Raw genomic sequence first — 17,570 nt, 5'->3', positions numbered from 1 at the left:
AAGTGAATTCCTGCTTTCAAATTGTTTCAAATAATTGTTTCTTTGAATCCTCACCTTACCAAGTAAAGATGGAACAATTTATGTCATCACATTCCTGCTGTTAATTACAATCACTATTATAGGGATTATGACCTAATAAAACTAAAATTCATCATATTTACTTTCATGGCTATAGGGAGAGATTTTCCTACTTTTTTTAATGACTCAGAAAAATATAACTTCAAAATAGCCTACCTCAATATAAAAAAAGCTACTTTATTCTGTTCTACACCAAAAAGAAAAGAATATGGGTAACCAAGCAGTTGATGAGCCCCACTGACTTTAAAGTCAACGAGGTCCCATCAACTGTATTACCGAAATTCTTCAAAATATCTTCTTTTGTTTTCAGTAGAAGAAAATCATTTATACAGGTTTGGAACAACTTGAGGGTGAGTAAATAATGGGTGAACTATCCCTTTAAATCGGGGGTTCTCAACTCTGGCCCTCGAGGACCACTTTCCTGCAGAGATTAGCTCCAACCTTGATCAAACTCTGCCTGTATGTTTCTAGCAATCGTGAAGACCTTGATTTGATGAACTTGTTGAGATGTGTTTGATTAGGGTTGGAGCAAAACTATGCATGAAAGTGGACCTCGAAGGCCAGAGATGAGAACCCCTTAAAGGGAAAGTTAACCTAAAAAAAATGCTGCCATCATTTACTCCCACTCATGTCTTTCTAAACCTGTATGATTTTGTTCACATAATGAAAGCAACGTTTTTTTGTTGTTGTCTATATATAAGTCAATGGGGTCCAAAACAACACTGGATTCCATTGATTTTTATTGTATGAACAAAGCAAAGACATGAGGGTGAACTATCCCTTTAAGTAAAATGAAAATAAAAATGTATTTTCTTTCAACATTATTCTCAACAGGAATCCATTGGTACAAAACTTCACATGGGTATTTTATCATTTATATATGATGCATACATGAAGGGTTTGAAACCTGATAAGGCCAGAGACCAGAAAACATCAAAAGCAAACTTTGAAGTTACGTTCAGAACTTTTACTTCAAAAAAAAAAACATAGATTTTTTTTCAGCATATCAAAAAACAAGAAAATAAATGTTAGTGCTGTAAAACGAAAAAACTTTGTGTTTACATAATATATATGTGTGTGTACTGTGTATATAATTGCTATGTATAAATATAAATACACTCACATGCAAGAGATTTAAGATATATATTATTATTATTATATATATATACATATACATATACAGTATATGCATGCAAATATTTCTTAAATATACACATGTATGTGTGTGTTTATTCAAATATACATAATAATTATACACAGTACACACGCACATATTATGTAAACACAAACTTTTATTTTGGACGTGATTAATCACGAGTAATCGTTTGACAGCCCTAATAAATATACCTATACATGTTCTACAGTTATGCTGTTCTACACAGTGCCAAATAAATGCTATACATACATAAAACATTAAATTCTGTCATCATTTTCTCACCTTCATGTCATTCCAAACCTGTATGACTTGTTCATATAATGAAAGTCAACATTTATTTTTGTCTATTTACAAGTCAAGGGTCCAAAACAACACTGGACGATTGGACTCGACTTCCCTTTGGCTATTTTATGATATATATTTATCTCAGTATTACTATAACTGCATATTTAAGGAGTTTGAAACTCAAGATATTCTTCGTTAGAAAACCAGAAAACATCGAAAGCAAACTTTGAAGTTATGCTCAGTTTTAGTGAAAAAACAAATATAGTGAAAAAGATCCATTTAAAAAAGTAAATAAATTACTCAAATAAATATATAAGGAACGCATAACATATCATGAAATAATAACGAAAATAAAAGCTTTTAAGAAATAAAATTATGTGAGGCAAGGGAAATAAAATGGCAAGAGCAGCGCTAAACAGAATCCGCATTTCTGTCAAATTCTGTTAAAAAACCTGCTGCAATGCAAATCAGCTCAATTTAAAACAGGCATGAAAACACAAACTGACCTGTACTCCAGTGAGAAGCGCGTGATCTCTGTGTCGTTGTGGATCCATTTAAATTCCAAAGGCCAGCTCCCTTCGGCCATACAGGTCAGAACCAACCGGTTCCTCTCCAGGTGCAACTGACTCGGGACTGGCTCTGTTTTAAAGTATGGAGGAACATCATCTGCAGAGAGACACAAAGGAAGAGAGAGAGAGAATGTGAGAAAGAAGGAATCCGTTCTAAGGGAAAACACAGTTTGACCTGCCCGAGGTAAACAAGCTAATGCTCACACAGACCCTTGCTGTACCGGGCCCTCAGCCTGCTGCTGATATTTGCACATGGAATTTCAAACATCGCCTGTTGTCTTGTGTGTCGTTCAGTAAACCTGAAGCACTCCAGACAAGACTGAATATGAGGATTAATATACTACATTACCTCAAACTTTTATAGAAATATTTACACCTTTCTGTATTGCTAGACAGAGTAAAATAAATCGAAGAAGATGATCAAATAATATAGAAATTTTGCAAATTAAAGATTTGAAAAGGGGACCTATTGTGCAAAATTCACTTTTACATGGGTGTTTGAACATAAATGTGTGATGGCAGTGTGTGTACACAACCACCCTGGTAAAAATCACTCCTTTTTCTATATTCCCCATAAATTATAAACAGTGTCTCCAAATGAGTCGTTCGCATTTTCTATGCATTGCGATGGCCCCGCCCACGACTGGTGATGGTACCCGCCCTATTAGCTTATAGCTCCTCCCCTGACGTAGTCCGCCATGCTTATCTCCTCATTGGTGTATACATGAACACAGCAGGCATTTTTCCATTCCATTGCTTTTCTATGTAAATGAACTAGACAGACACGTTTGACCATTGCTCTTGCATCTTACATGTTTAACAGCGTCTAAAAAACTCTCATATTTAACAACGTGACTCAACACCTTGCGTTTTCCACTGTAGGGGAGCGCGGGGCACAACCTAACGCGGGGTTAGTTGTAACACATATTTTAACACTTTCCACACATGCCAGGATGACGAAACTTAGTGTATTTACTAGTTGCCATATCAAAATTATTTAGAGAAAAATTTGCGCTAAAATTAAAAAAATCTCTGGAAGATATCACTGAACATGTATTTAACAATAGCAAAAGTACATTTCTTACCTAAGTTAATTTTTCATCTCTATTTTTTATGTTCATTTAAAATAAGATAAATATGATGTTATTGTAATCTTATATCTGTTATTTAACAGTTGAGATGGTTCTTTAATGCTGATCTAACCAGCAGAAGACGCAAGCCCCAATTTAAATCCCAGTTGCGCTGGTGGGGTGTGTTGTAACACTGCGTTACAATGAGCCCCTATTAGAACTAAGCTATTATATTCTATACTTTTATGAATTCGTTTGAGAAATCATGAGAAAAAGGTGAATATTGACTGAGAGTTAATGTTCAGAAATTATTTGTTATTATTATGTTTTTAACTATGCTGTTTAGCTGTATTTAGCGATGTGTTTGTTGTCAAACTCAAAAATTTGTATATTTTGAATGATTAAAAAATGGCATTATTTTATTTTAAAAAGTTAATAACTGTATTTTATTGACAAAATATTTTAGTTTGTCTTGTATATTTTTTTGATTATATCAGGTAACATTTTAAGCTGTTATTTGGTCATGTTACATTGTGCCCCTCACATGTTACAATGTACCCCACCTATGGGGCATGTTGTCACATTTCACTTCCACTCTTTCGGGTTAAATAAAGAAAAAAGTATCCACTGTATTAATGAAACAAAACCACACAATTGTACTAGACATGCGTGAAATTAATGTGGGAAAAAATTTCTTCTCTGAACCCTAAGTGAAACTACGCGTCGTGTGTGAATGGTCTTGAATGGGAGAAGAAGAAAAAAAAAAAAGTGTTTACATAGAAAATAATGGAAAAGCAGCGCAGTGGAATGCAAAAACGCGTTCTGTGGAAATCCCCCCATACTGTTTCTCCTGTTTTGTTGTTGCCAGAGTATCGGACGCACAAGCTAAAAAGGCACAGCCCCCTTCTGGAAAAGGGGGACGGGGAACAGCAGCTCATTTGTGTTGCTTCCACCCAAAAAGGAGCATTTCGGGCAAGGTATAATAAATGATCTGTGGGGTATTTTGAACTGAATCTTCACAGACACATTCTGGAGACACCTAAGTCTATATTACAACTTGTAAAAAGGGGCATAATAGGCCCCTTTAAAATTAAACTCGGCATGAAACGTAAGTTGCAATAGTCTTTTCTTCCCTATTGTGATGTACAGTATATCTGAGTGAAATGGCTTCTCAAACACAACAAAAATGCTGTGATCTGTAAATGACAGGTTGTCACACACCCGTATCCACATCCTCACATCAGAGAAGAGATGTCGCTGCAAGGGAGGGGATTTTTTTTCGATGAGAAATATGTATATAAAACGTCTCGGGTTATGACTATAACCCTTGTTCCCCGAGAAGGGAACGAGACACTGCGTCGTCGAGTGACAACACTCTGGGAACGCCCTCAGCGTTACGCATCTGAAGCATGAATGAAATCAAGCCAATCTGATTGGTGGTGCGTCGTGACGTAGTAGATGACGGCATACCCGGAAGATACAAAAAGGAAGCTGATGCACACACACATTAGCCCTTTTGCGATGAAGCAAGCGCTCTAATCGTGATAGGTGTGGCGACGAGACGCAGTGTCTCGTTCCCTTCTCGGGGAACAAGGGTTATAGTCATAACCCGAGACGTTCCCCTTCGAGGGAACTCGAACTGCGTCGTCGAGTGACAACACTCTGGGAACGTTAATACCCACTAGGCCACACCGAAATCACCCCACGTCCCAGTGTGAAGCTGGAGACCCAGGCACACTCAGGACGCAAGAACTCGAGCACCAGGCGTCACCGGGAGGTGCAGACTGTAAAAACGTATGAAGGTGTGCGGGGTGGCCCACCCGGCCGCCTCGCATACCTCTTGAAGCGAGACGCCAGAAAGGAGGGCCACTGAAGAAGCCATGCTCCTGGTGGAATGGGCCCTCACGGCCATGGGTGAAGGCAAATTGCGCACCCTATAAGCCGTGGCTATAGCCTGGACGATCCAGTTACTGATCGTCTGAGTTGACGCAGGCAGCCCCTTCTTGGGTGAGCCAAAGCACACCAACAACTGGTCTGACCTCCTCCAATGGGAAGACTTCTCTAGATAAATACCCAGAGCTCTGACCGGGCAGAGCAAATGAAGTCTCCCCTCTTCCGCCGTCAGGTGGGGAGGGGGATGGAAAGCCTGAAGAACCAGAGACCGGGCTCCCTGAGATGGAACCTTGGGAATGTAACCCGGTCTAGGGTGAAGAATGGCCCTTACTCTGCCAGGGGCAAACTCCAGGCAGGTTGGCGTGACCGCCAAAGCCTGGAGATCTCCCACTCTCCTCAGAGAGGTAATGGCGAGTAGAAAGGCCACCTTCAAGGTCAGGTTCTTAGGCTCAGCCAGCTCCAGTGGCTCGAAGGGGGCCTCAGCCAGCCCTTCCAGAACCACCGCCAGGTCCCAGGTTGGGACTCTGGAGCGAGCTACCGGCCTCATCCTCCGAGCCCCACGGAGGAACTGTACAACCAGGTGGTGTTTCCCCAAAGGTCCATCACCTAGAGGTGCGTGGAAAGCCCCAAGGGCAGCCACGTACACCTTCAGGGTGGACGGGGTAAGACCAGCGGAGAAGCGATCTTGGAGGAACTCCAGCACTGAAGCCACTGGGCAGTTAACTGGATCCACCTCACGCTCTCTACACCAAGTGGAAAATACATTCCACTTGAGGCTGTACAGTCTCCTGGTAGAAGGAGCCCTGGAGCTGAGTAAGGTCTCGACTACCTCTGCTGACAGGCCTGCCTCTAGGTACCGAGCCCCCTCAGGGGCCAGACCCAGAGGCTCCACAACTCCGGCCGGGGGTGAAATATTGTGCCCCCTGCCTGAGAGAGCAGATCCCTCCTCAGAGGAACCTGCCACGGGGAGCCGTCTAGCAGAGCTATGATGTCTGAGAACCATACTCGAGTGGGCCACCGGGGTGCTACTAAGAGCAGGCTGATGCCCTCCCGGCGGACCCGCTCCAGAACTCCCGGGAGCAGAGTGATCGGGGGAAAAGCGTACAGACGCAGCCTCGGCCACGTCTGCATCATGGCGTCCAGTCCCAACGGGGCTGGATGCCTGAGAGAGAACCACAGTGGACAGTGGGACGTCTCTCGAGACGCGAACAAGTCCACTTCCACTGGGCCGAATCTCTCGCACATGGCCTCCACCACCTCTGGGTGGAGTCGCCACTCCCCGGGCCTCAGCCCCTGCCTCGACAGGATGTCTGCTCCCTGGTTTTGGTCCCCGGGAATGTAAATCGCCCTGAGGGACGATAACTTCCCCTGGGACCACAGGAGGATTTGATGCGCCAGTCTGCATAGAGGGCGCGACCTCAAACCCCCCTGGTGATTGAGATACGCGACAACCGAAGTGTTGTCTGAGCGTATCAGGACATGGTGGCCACGGAGGTCCGGGTAAAAGCTCCTCAGAGCCTTGTAGACCGCCAGCATCTCCAGGCAGTTGATGTGCCATGAAGAATGCCGGGTCTCCCACAGACCTCTCGCAAAGCGGCCTTCCATGACCGCGCCCCAACCAGTGAGGGAGGCATCTGTTGAAACGGCCTTCCGGCAACATGATGCTCCCAGCACTGGCCCCTGGGACAGGAACCAAGGTTTCCGCCATATGACGAGGGAACGAAGGCATCTGCGCGTTACCCTGATCATACGAAACGGATTTCCCCTCGGGGAAAACCCCTTGGCCCTCAGCCACCACTGTAGGGGTCTCATATGCAGCAGGCCAAAAGGTATCACGTTGGACGCTGCTGCCATGAGCCCCAGCAGTCTCTGGAACTGCTTCACAGTGAGGCTGCGGCCTGACTTCACTCTGGAGACGTTCGCCAGTATGGATTCCACGCGTGCGGGAGACATACGTGCCCGCATCGACGTGGAATCCCATACGACTCCCAGGAACGTGGTCCTCTGGGAGGGCGTCAACACGCTTTTCTTCGTGTTGAGTCTCAGCCCCAAGCACCTTATGTGGGCCAGAACGACATCTCGATGCCGAACCGCCATCTCGCGCGATCTGGCCAATATGAGCCAGTCGTCGATGTAATTTAGTATACGGATGCCCTGGAGTCTCAGCGGAGCCAGTGCTGCATCCATACACTTGGTGAAGGTGCGAGGGGAGAGTGCCAGGCCGAAGGGAAGAACCCGATATTGGTACGCTTCGCCCCCGAAAGCGAACCTCAGGAACCTCCTGTGGGTTGGAAGGATGGAAATATGGAAGTATGCGTCCTTTAGATCTATCGTGACGAACCAGTCCTCGGACTGGATCTGACTCACGATGGCTGGAATAGTGAGCATCCTGAACCTGAATCTCCTCAGAGACCGATTCAGAAGCCTGAGATCTATTATTGGACGCAACCCACCATCCTTCTTGGGAACTATGAAGTACCGGCTGTAGAACCCGGAGTCCCTGTTCGCCAACGGAACCCGCTCTATGGCTTCCTTGGCTAACAGGGCCTGTACTTCTTGTTCCATAACCCGAACCTGCTCTGGGCCGACCACAGTCCGGACCACCCCGTTGAACTTCGGGGGAGGAGAACCGAACTGCAGTCTGTAACCCAGCTCTACAGTCTGCAGGACCCATGTAGATACACTCGGAAGGCATGTCCATGCGCCAAGATAATCTACTAAGGGAACCAGCCTCTCGAGGCTGGCCACGGGTGTCAACCGAGCCTCGTTCCCGATCCCCTGAAGCGGCTGACCGGCAGGGAGAAGTCGGGAACGATTTTCGGTGGGTGCACACGTTTGCTGTCCAGCCGCAAGTCCTGTTGGAGGCAGCGAAGACAGCGCGCGTGTGCGGGAGATCAGTGAGGCCCGAAGCGTCTGTGACGGCGGGAACACAGCACTGATCTCCCGAGAGCTCCGGGGGGAAGACGACCTCGGTCGTTCCAACCCGGGGGGGGCAGCTCTGAGCGGTCCAGCCGCAGCTAGGACCGCTTAGTGGCAGCCTTCTTCGCCTGAAGGACGGTCCTCAGATCGACCTTAGGCTCTGAAGGCTTGCCACGAGAGCGCCGCCTCTTTTGCCAGGCTCCCTCAGGAGGGGCGCGAGAAGCAACGCTCTCTTTCTGCACCTGACGGTGCGAGGAGCTAGCAGACGGCCGAGGCTGTCCCCTTGAGACAGCCTTCCCCGAAGAGCTGGATCGACGAGGGAGATACTGCTGGAAGGCCGCCGCCTGTTTTCTCACCTCCTGGAACCTCTCGACGACGGTGTTAACCGCACCGCCGAAAAGCCCAGAAGGCGAGACCGGGGAATCCAGGAGAAAGTGTTTCTCTCTCTCCTTCATCCCCGACAGGTTTAACCAGAGATGCCTCTCCACACACACCATACCTGCCATGGAGCGGCCGATGGAACGGGCCGTCTCCTTGGCGATGCGGAGAGACAAATCGGTGGCCTTCCTTAGCTCGAGGATATCGTCCGGAGACGGGCCCCCGCCCTCGTCGAGCTCCCTGAGGAGGTCGGCCTGGTAGGCCTGCAACACCGCCATAGTGTGCAGGCAACTACCAGCCCGCCCAGCCGCCATATATGCCCTCCCAACCAGCGCTGATGTATCGCGCGCTGGTTTGGCGGGCAATACCGGGGTCTTCAGGGACGAAGCGGCCTCGGGAGAGAGGTAGCTCGCGAGAGCCTCCTCTACCCTAGGCAGTGTCCCGTAACCCTGTTCGGCCGCCCCCAGCACGTTACCGAAGTCGAGTACTGGAGGGCTGGTTAATCTGGCCGAATAGGGTTTATCCCAAGACCTACACAACTCATTGTGTAGGTCCGGGAAAAAAGGCAGACCCCGGCGTGGAGGTTGAGGCTTGCGCCTGAAGAACCGTTCATCCAGCTTACTGGGCGGCTGGATTTCCGGTTCTTCCTGTGGCCAATGGATGTTTAACTTGGCCACGGCGCGAGACAAAACCTCCACTAGCTCCTCTTGAGCGGGTGCGTGAAGCGATGGCTCAGGCTCCACAGTACCCGCCTCGACGCTCAGCACATCCGACTCCTCAGAGCCAGATAGCTGAAGCATCGGGTTCTCCACCCCGCGGGAAGAAGCCGCATCGCGGGCTTCCGCACGGGGCGGGAGAACATCGGAATCCTCGGACGAGGATAGGGAAGGTGCCTCAGCAGTCCCATATCCCGTCACGAGGTCCCGCTGCGAGCCCCATGATCTACGGCGCCGCCGTGCCTCAGCAACAGCGGGCCCAGAACCCTGGGGCTCGCGGGCTTGGCCGGTCTCGCCGAACACAGCCAGCCGTGAGCGCAACACCCTGAGCGGCAGCTTCTCACACTCGCTACAGGCGGCTCCCTCGAGAGCCGCCTTAGCGTGCTGCACGCCCAGGCATTGTACACACAAAAGGTGTGTGTCCGTGCCCGAAATGAAGCGCGGACACGGGTGCACACACCTTGTGAACTGTTGCTCACTAGCCATCTTGAACTTGGATATATTTGACAAAACAACACCAAATAGACAGACAATTTCACATAGAGCGCTTCGCTGAAGAGCAAAAAGGCTAATGTGTGTGTGCATCAGCTTCCTTTTTGTATCTTCCGGGTATGCCGTCATCTACTACGTCACGACGCACCACCAATCAGATTGGCTTGATTTCATTCATGCTTCAGATGCGTAACGCTGAGGGCGTTCCCAGAGTGTTGTCACTCGACGACGCAGTTCGAGTTCCCTCGAAGGGGAACATTTTGATTCACATGTCTAACTTACAAGCTTGATTTCATCTAGTCTCACATAGAGTCTGACGACAGAAGGTCTGGACTCCATCGCAGCTTTTTTGTCATTTCTTTTATCAGCATCATGTTTAGGGGAGTGAAAATGTAAAGTCACCGTCCCCACATTAAAAGACCCAGGTGTTAAACTCTTTTTTAAACTATACATCACATACTTTTGAAAATCCAGAATTGAGTTGATCCTAATAAGCGCTCATCGTCATAGTTGTAAACACGACGACTTTCTTCTTCCATGAGGAGGTTTGGCGTCAACACGGCTTTGACTTCGAAACTCTTGAAGTGTTTCCAATTTTGTGTGCTTTATGCATCAGACGTTCAGCCAACAGTTTGTCTGAGGCTGAGGCTAGATTTCATCAGACTTAAGCAGACGCATCCATTTGAATTCTAGTCATGTCTGTATGTGTAAGCTCATTTTGTAACACACTGCACAGTTGTGTCCGGTCATTTAAAGTGGGTCCATGCACTCAATCTCATCTAAGAGTGCTCGTTCATCTAATGGAAAGATGCCGGGAGCAGATGGAGCTGATATTCCATTCCCGTAGGAGGAGGAATATCAGGAGAGCTACCTCAACAGATAGCCCGGTTACTTTCGACACGCAGAGTCAGCGACTACAATTTCGATTCTGATCCTAATCATCGGTGTAAATGTAGACCAAATTAATTGAACGGTTGGATAATACAATTATAAGATTGAATGATAATTAAGCATTAAAATTAAACTGTCAGAATGATCTATTAGGCAGACGGTTTGCAGTATCTCTCTGGTTTCACTAATCAAAAGAAAGAAGTTTTAGCTACTCGATTGAAAACGAAGCAAAGAAGAAAAACAGTGGCATTTCCATATTTCTACTATATTCTTCATGCACTGGTGATTAGATATTTATCCTGTTGAATTTGGGGTACACTGCAAAAATGAATACATACAAATAAATGTTATAATTACATAATCTATTTAAAAATATATAGAGTAAAAAGGCAGAATTGCATTCATTGTTTTATACATGGATACATCATTTTTAATACATACTGCAATATTTTATATGTTATATACTGCAATACTTTATATATATATGTTTTTATTTTGTTGATTGTTGTACCTGTTAAATACACTGATCAGGCATAATATTGTGTTGATCCCCCTTTTGCTGCCAAAACAGCCCTGACCCGTCGAGGCATGGACTCCATTTGACCCCTGAAGGTGTGCTGTGGTAGCTGACTAAGATGTTAGCAACAGATCCTTTTAGTCCTGTAAGTTGCGAGGTGGGGCCTCGATGGAGCTGACTTGTTTGTTCAGCATATCCCACGGATGCTCGATTGGATTGAGATCTGGGGAATTTGGAGTCAACACCTCAAACTCTTTGTCGTGCTCCTCAAACCATTCCTGAACCATTTTTGCTTTTTGGCAGGGCGCATTATCCTGCTGAAAGAGGCCACAGCCACCAGGGAATACTGTTTCCATGAAAGGGTGTACATGGTCTGCAACAATGCTTAGGTAGGTGGTACGTGTAAAAGTAACATCCACATGGATGGCAGGACCCAAGGTTTCCCAGTAAAACATTGCCCAAAGCATCACACTGCCTCCGCCGGCTTGCCTTCCTGGTGCCAGTGTTCCCCAGGTGACGCACATGCACCTGGCCATCCACGTCATGTAAAAGAAAACATGATTCATCAGACAAAGCCACTTTCTTCCATTGCTCCGTGTTCAGTTCTGATGCTGACGTGCCCACTGTTGGCGCTTTCGGCGGTGGAAAGGGGTCAGCATGGGCACCCTTACTGGTCTGCGGCTATGCAGCCCCATACGCAACAAATTAAGATACACTGTGTATTCTGACAACTTTCTATCAGAACCACAGGGGCCAGCCTTCGCTCCCCACCTGCATCAATGAGCCTTGTTAGAGCCCTAGAGGCTTGTAATGAGCCCTAATAGCTTATAAGCTTAGAGTGAATTTCTTTCATTTAAGCAAAATGGACATTGAAATACACTCACCTAAAGGATTATAGGAACACCTGTTCAATTTCTCATTAATGCAATTATCTAATAAACCAATCACATGGCAGTTGCTTCAATGCATTTAGGGGTGTGGTCCTGGTCAAGACCATCTCCTGAACTCCATACTGAATGTAAGAATGGGAAAGAAAGGTGATTTAAGCAATTTTGAGCGTGGCATGGTTGTTGGAGCCAGACGGGCCGGTCTGAGTATTTCACAATCTGCTCAGTTACTGGGATTTTCACGCACAACCATTTCTAGGGTTTACAAAGAATGGTGTGAAAAGGGAAAAACATCCAGTATGCGGCAGTCCTGTGGGCGAAAATGCCTTGTTGATGCTAGAGGTCAGAGGAGAATGGGCCGACTGATTCAAGCTGATAGAAGAGCAACTTTGACTGAAATAACCACTCGTTACAACCAAGGTATGCAGCAAAGCATTTGTGAAGCCACAACACGCACAACCTTGAGGCGGATGGGCTACAACAGCAGAAGACCCCACCGGGTACCACTCATCTCCACTACAAATAGGAAAAAGAGGCTACAATTTGCACAAGCTCATCAAAATTGGACAGTTGAAGACTGGAAAAATGTTGCCTGGTCTGATGAGTCTCGATTTCTGTTGAGACAGAAGCTTCGTGCCCTGGATGTGCGTCCCACAAATCTCCATCAACTGCAAGATGCTATCCTATCAATATGGGCCAACTTTTCTAAAAAATGCTTTCAGCACCTTGTTGAATCAATGCCACGTACAATTAAGGCCTAATAATCCTTTAGGTGAGTGTATATCCAAATTAAGGAGACGTGTATTGATCATAGACTGTAAAAAAATATGGATGTAGTGTCCGTGACGTCACCCATAGGATTCTGAAGAGCAGTTTTGAAGCGCAAAGTATGGACGAGATGGCCGTTGCCATCTTGACAACACGTCATCGCGCGTCATTCCCGGATAACAAAAAAGTGGGCAAAAAGGCGGGACGTGGGCAGAGCTGAAGTGACGCGATGACTAACAGACAGCAGATAAATGGCTATCCACCTGTCACTCGAAGTGGCCACGCCCTTAATTATGCAGAACTTTAAGGCTTTATATAATGTAAACGAATGAGTTATAAAAAAATTCACCCCCCTCACAGTTGTCATGAAGGGCAAAATTAGCCGTATAGACCAAAACCACAATTTGTACCAGGCTGTAAACATGTATTATTCTGCTGTAAAGTTGGGCATTTCAACATGGGGCTTAATGAGATTCTGCTTCCTTCTGGAGCCAGTCGATGAATTGCACTATATGTCACTTTTGTATTGGCTTCCAGAGAAACTGCTGGATGTTGACGCTTGGTATTGATGCCCGACTCTAAAGCATTACTACACATTTATTTATGAGTAAAACTACACATTTCTTTATGCATAAAACTTTTTAGTAAGAGATTAAGTGCAGGTTTAATTTTGAAGTTCATACATTTACTGAATAAGTTGTGAGAACCATCATAATGCCAAATGGGCCATATTAGTCCAAAGAGCGCACACAGATTATAGCCAAACAAATGCACGTACTTTGCAAATCCACTGGAAATATTCCACCATCTGTGGAGCTTTGAGATAGGCCTACTATTTCATGCATACTATGATTCAGGATGCATTAATCCTAATCTTGCATAATATTTACGGTGGATAGCATGCAAATTAGGATTCAGCCACTGTAAAGTATTAAAGACACGAGAGAAAAGACGCAAGAGGAAGAAGAGGAGGGGGCATTAATGTGATGCACGTTTGGGATATTCACCAAATTTTATGAAAATGAGGTGGAAGGAGCCGCACACAAGAGATCTGATTAGACGGGTGAGGCTAATTGTTCCCAAGCGTTTCGAACTGCACTTTTATCTCTGATAGAGAGATAAAGATGCAGACAGCGAGAAAGAGAGAGAGAGGCTGAGAACGAGTGATACAGTTAAAACGGGCAGAAGACATTGATCATCGATGAGTATCAGGGCTCGTGTTTCTCCCTCTCATTAGAAAACAAATGATCTGGTCGACTAAAAGCCTTAATGATCCGTCAATGGAGCAAACAAACACCCTGATGGGCCTCCGAGGGGCAGAGCACAGCAGATATACAACAGTAAGATCACAGAGTCTCTATTACTGATGCAGTAAATGGCAGCAAAGAGGGCATTATGCCCTCCTGTAACCTTACATGAGTAGACCGGTAACAATTACTCTGAGACCAGATTGTGTAAATTGTACAGGGGCTTATGGGACACATATGTTAATTGACAGAAACGAAAGAGTCAGTGGGCGGAAAGACAAAGTTTTATGAGAGGCCTTTGAAAAAAAGTATCAGATTACCACTGCAAGTCTTCAAAGAAAAACTACCCTAATGGGTGCTGACGTTAGATGTAGACAGTGAAAAGCTGTAAATTCGAGACATTTTTTTAACAAAGCCTGTCGGAGGGGTTCGAGACAGGAGGTTGGACGCTCTCAGAAGATACACTGCAATTATGGTCTCTTTGCTTCTCCTGTGCTTGTTATCGTGAGTGTGCAGAAGAACGAGAGGGGTCAGACAGGGCTTCCCGAGGGCCCGTGGTAGTTGTTTTGGCGACAGGTTGTCGAGAAGCCAAAAAGGGTCTGGTGGCTGGTGTCACAAAAGGCCCTGCACAAGCGCCACGCAGAGAATTACACTTCTTAACTCATTAGTGAGTATATCACACACACATATGCGCATACACGCTGCCCAGAGGTTAACATCCATAATTAAACACAAGCTATGTGGTTCCTATTAGAGTACGGGCACCTTTGGTACTCCCTCTCTCTCTCTCATAATGAGTGATTATGCTTCGGACTCATTAAAGAGAACCGAAGGTGTGATGTGTTTACAAACACAAACAAATATACACACACACGCATAAATTATAATGCAATGCAGGCCAAGATTTTGCATTTAGCTTTTCATGAGAAAATAATCTAAGCATTTTTCTTGGTCCAAACTCAAAGCTTAATGTTTGAACTTTTGGATATGATCCATGAGTACCACTGTAGCCAGGTAACAGCTGTGTTATTGAAGTATTTGTCCTATTGATAAGACTATCTGAATAGGCCATTTTGAGATAATATTGGCTGATAACCATTGTCTTTCAGAAATCTAATAACAAGCTTTATCAAATGATAATAAACAACTTCTGCTTTATGTTATTAAATATTTATGAATATGTATATTAATTAAATGTATCAAAAGGTGTAAGTAATAAAATAAAATATTTAAAATAGTATTAAAAAAATACCAAAGAAAATGTTATAAAGAATAGAAATTAATAAAACAAATATTGTGTAAAATATTTACAGTTTATTTTGTTTAGTTTGTGTGCTTCTCATTTGCTGTTAAACTATTATTTAAACAACCGTTCAAAAGTTTTTATTTTTTTAAAGGTGTTGTATGTAAGTTTTTGACTGTACTAAAGCATAAAAATACCATAATATGTTTGCAGATATTTGAGGAACATGCTAAGTTCACATACTCGTTTCTCCGAAAAACAATGCTACAGCCAGTTATTTTGTTTTGAAATGTGCGTTCTGTGTGGAATAGGGGTGTAACGGTACACAAAACTGACGGTTCGGTAAGTACCTCGGTTTTGAAGTCACGGTTCGGTACGGGTTTGGTACAGCAGTTTTACAAAATGGCTTTTTATTTATTTTTATTAAACAGTGGTTTACTGAAGAAAAAACCTTAAATGAATTAAATTATAACTAAAAGTTTATTGAAGATATTGCTGTGTAAACTATATAGGGAGCCCTTACTTGCACATTAAAATTAAAGGTTAACAACAGAACCAAAACTATTAGCCTAAATTCAGTTGCTATTTATTTTTAGGTATAATAATCAACACTCGTAAGCTTCACATAAGGCTGTTTTTGCATTAATTTCTAAATCTAATTTATAAAATGTTTTTTTCTCCAATTCGTTATTGAAATATAATCAAATACACAGTGAGTGTAATTTTCATGACAGGTTTATTTAAACAGGCCTACATGAAATAATCAAGACATCACTAACAGGTTAAGTAGAATATAATGAATATATAGGCTAATATAGTGCATATATTTAGCGAAATAGTTGTTTTATCCAGTGAACTAACAGCTGTGGACACTGAATGACTGCCTGAGGTAAATGTGATGCTGCATGACATTATTTATAAGCTGTTTTAATATTGACGTCTTTTCGCGGTTGAAACACTGATTGAGCGATTACATCATGATACGTTTCTGTGTTTATGTATCCTCAACATACCTTAAGATATTAATTCATGTTTATTCTTTAGGAAGAGATGATCGTATTTACAGATGATTACGTTCACACGCACACACGCGAGCGCCGCGGCCGCTTGAGCTGACGCGTCTACAGTGATCAGTCTTCACATTAAGCGTCAAAACGGCATTTATCGTTTGAATTTCGTGATAAAATGGACTGAATACTTAATATGTTCACGTGGGAACTAGGACTGAAGTGTGTTCCGCGCATAAAACAAGCCGACTGTTAACTGTTAATGATTGCATTCGTAACCGTTCGATACACACGCGCACCGTACCGAAAGCCCTGTACCGAAACGGTTCGGTACGAATACGTGTACCGTTACACCCCTAGTGTGGAATGTCTGTTTTTGTTTTGATATGTGTGATTACGCACGTTGCCAATTTACTAGGGGTGTAACGGTACACAAAACTGATGTATTTTTATTAAACAGTGGTTTCCACCGTTAAAACACTGATTGAGCAATTACACCACATAAGATACGTGACAGTAAGTTGTAATGTAGCCTATCTTCAACATACCTTCAGATGTTCATTCATGTTTATTCTTTAGGAGGAGATGTTTGATCGCGTTCACAGATGATCCCGTCAAGTGTACGTGCGTCGCGCTGCCGCTTGAACTGACCCGTCTATACAGTGATCAGTCACGCCACATTAAAGAGCGTCAAAACGGCATTTTTCGTTTGAATTTCGTGATAAAATGGACTGAATACTTAATATGTTCATGTTGGAACTAGGATTGAAGTGCGTTCCGCGCTTAAAACAAGCCTACTGTTAACTGTTAAAGATTGCATTTGGAAACCGTTCAGTACACGTAACGGTTCGATACGAATACGTGTACTGTTACACCCCTACTATTTACCCAATCGTATTTCGACATCACAGGTTGCCAGTTGGAGGAAAACACAGCGTATTGCTGCTACGGAAGCCAGCAAACAAACAGGGTCAGAGATCGCAGATTCTACCTGATCTAAAAAGCCGCATGAGCGCCGAGTCTGATGAGGAGGGGGCGGGGCAAACAATATTTTGAATTTGGACTGCAGTACCCATTTCAACCACTAGCTGTCATTCTTACATACAGCACCTTTGAAGAAATTGATTACAATATTACATGATTTCAAATAAATGCTGTTCTTTTAATTGTATATTTATCAAAGAATCTGTCTATAAATTATTTTCTATAATATATTATATATACATTATCTTAAAGATCTTTTTTTTTTTTTGATTTCCACAAAAATATTAAGCAGCAAATGATGAAAGAAGTTTCTTGATCACCGAATAAGCATATTAAAATGATTTCTAAAGAATCATGTGACACTGAAGACTGAAGTAATGCCTGCCAATGATTCAGCTTTGCATCACAGGAATAAATTAATATTTACTATATATTAAACTAGAAACTAATATTTCACAATATTAGTGTTT

At 44.1% G+C, this 17,570-nt stretch overlaps 1 protein-coding gene across 8 annotated transcripts in view; it reads right to left on the bottom strand.

The window, feature by feature from the left end:
• sdk2b (sidekick cell adhesion molecule 2b) overlaps positions 1-17,570 on the bottom strand; it is a 422,576-nt gene that overhangs the window by 149,280 nt on the left and 255,726 nt on the right. For all 8 annotated transcript variants that reach the window (XM_079801210.1, XM_079801212.1, XM_079801214.1 and 5 more), the window contains exon 2: positions 2,026-2,185. In XM_079801210.1, the coding sequence (XP_079657336.1) occupies positions 2,026-2,185 (160 nt within the window). The remainder of the gene's footprint in view (positions 1-2,025; positions 2,186-17,570) is intronic.

The sequence above is a fragment of the Gobio gobio genome (assembly GCF_949357685.1).
Source record: "Gobio gobio genome assembly, chromosome: 20".
Taxonomy (NCBI): domain Eukaryota; kingdom Metazoa; phylum Chordata; class Actinopteri; order Cypriniformes; family Gobionidae; genus Gobio; species Gobio gobio.
This window is presented reverse-complemented; position numbering and strand designations above follow the sequence as displayed.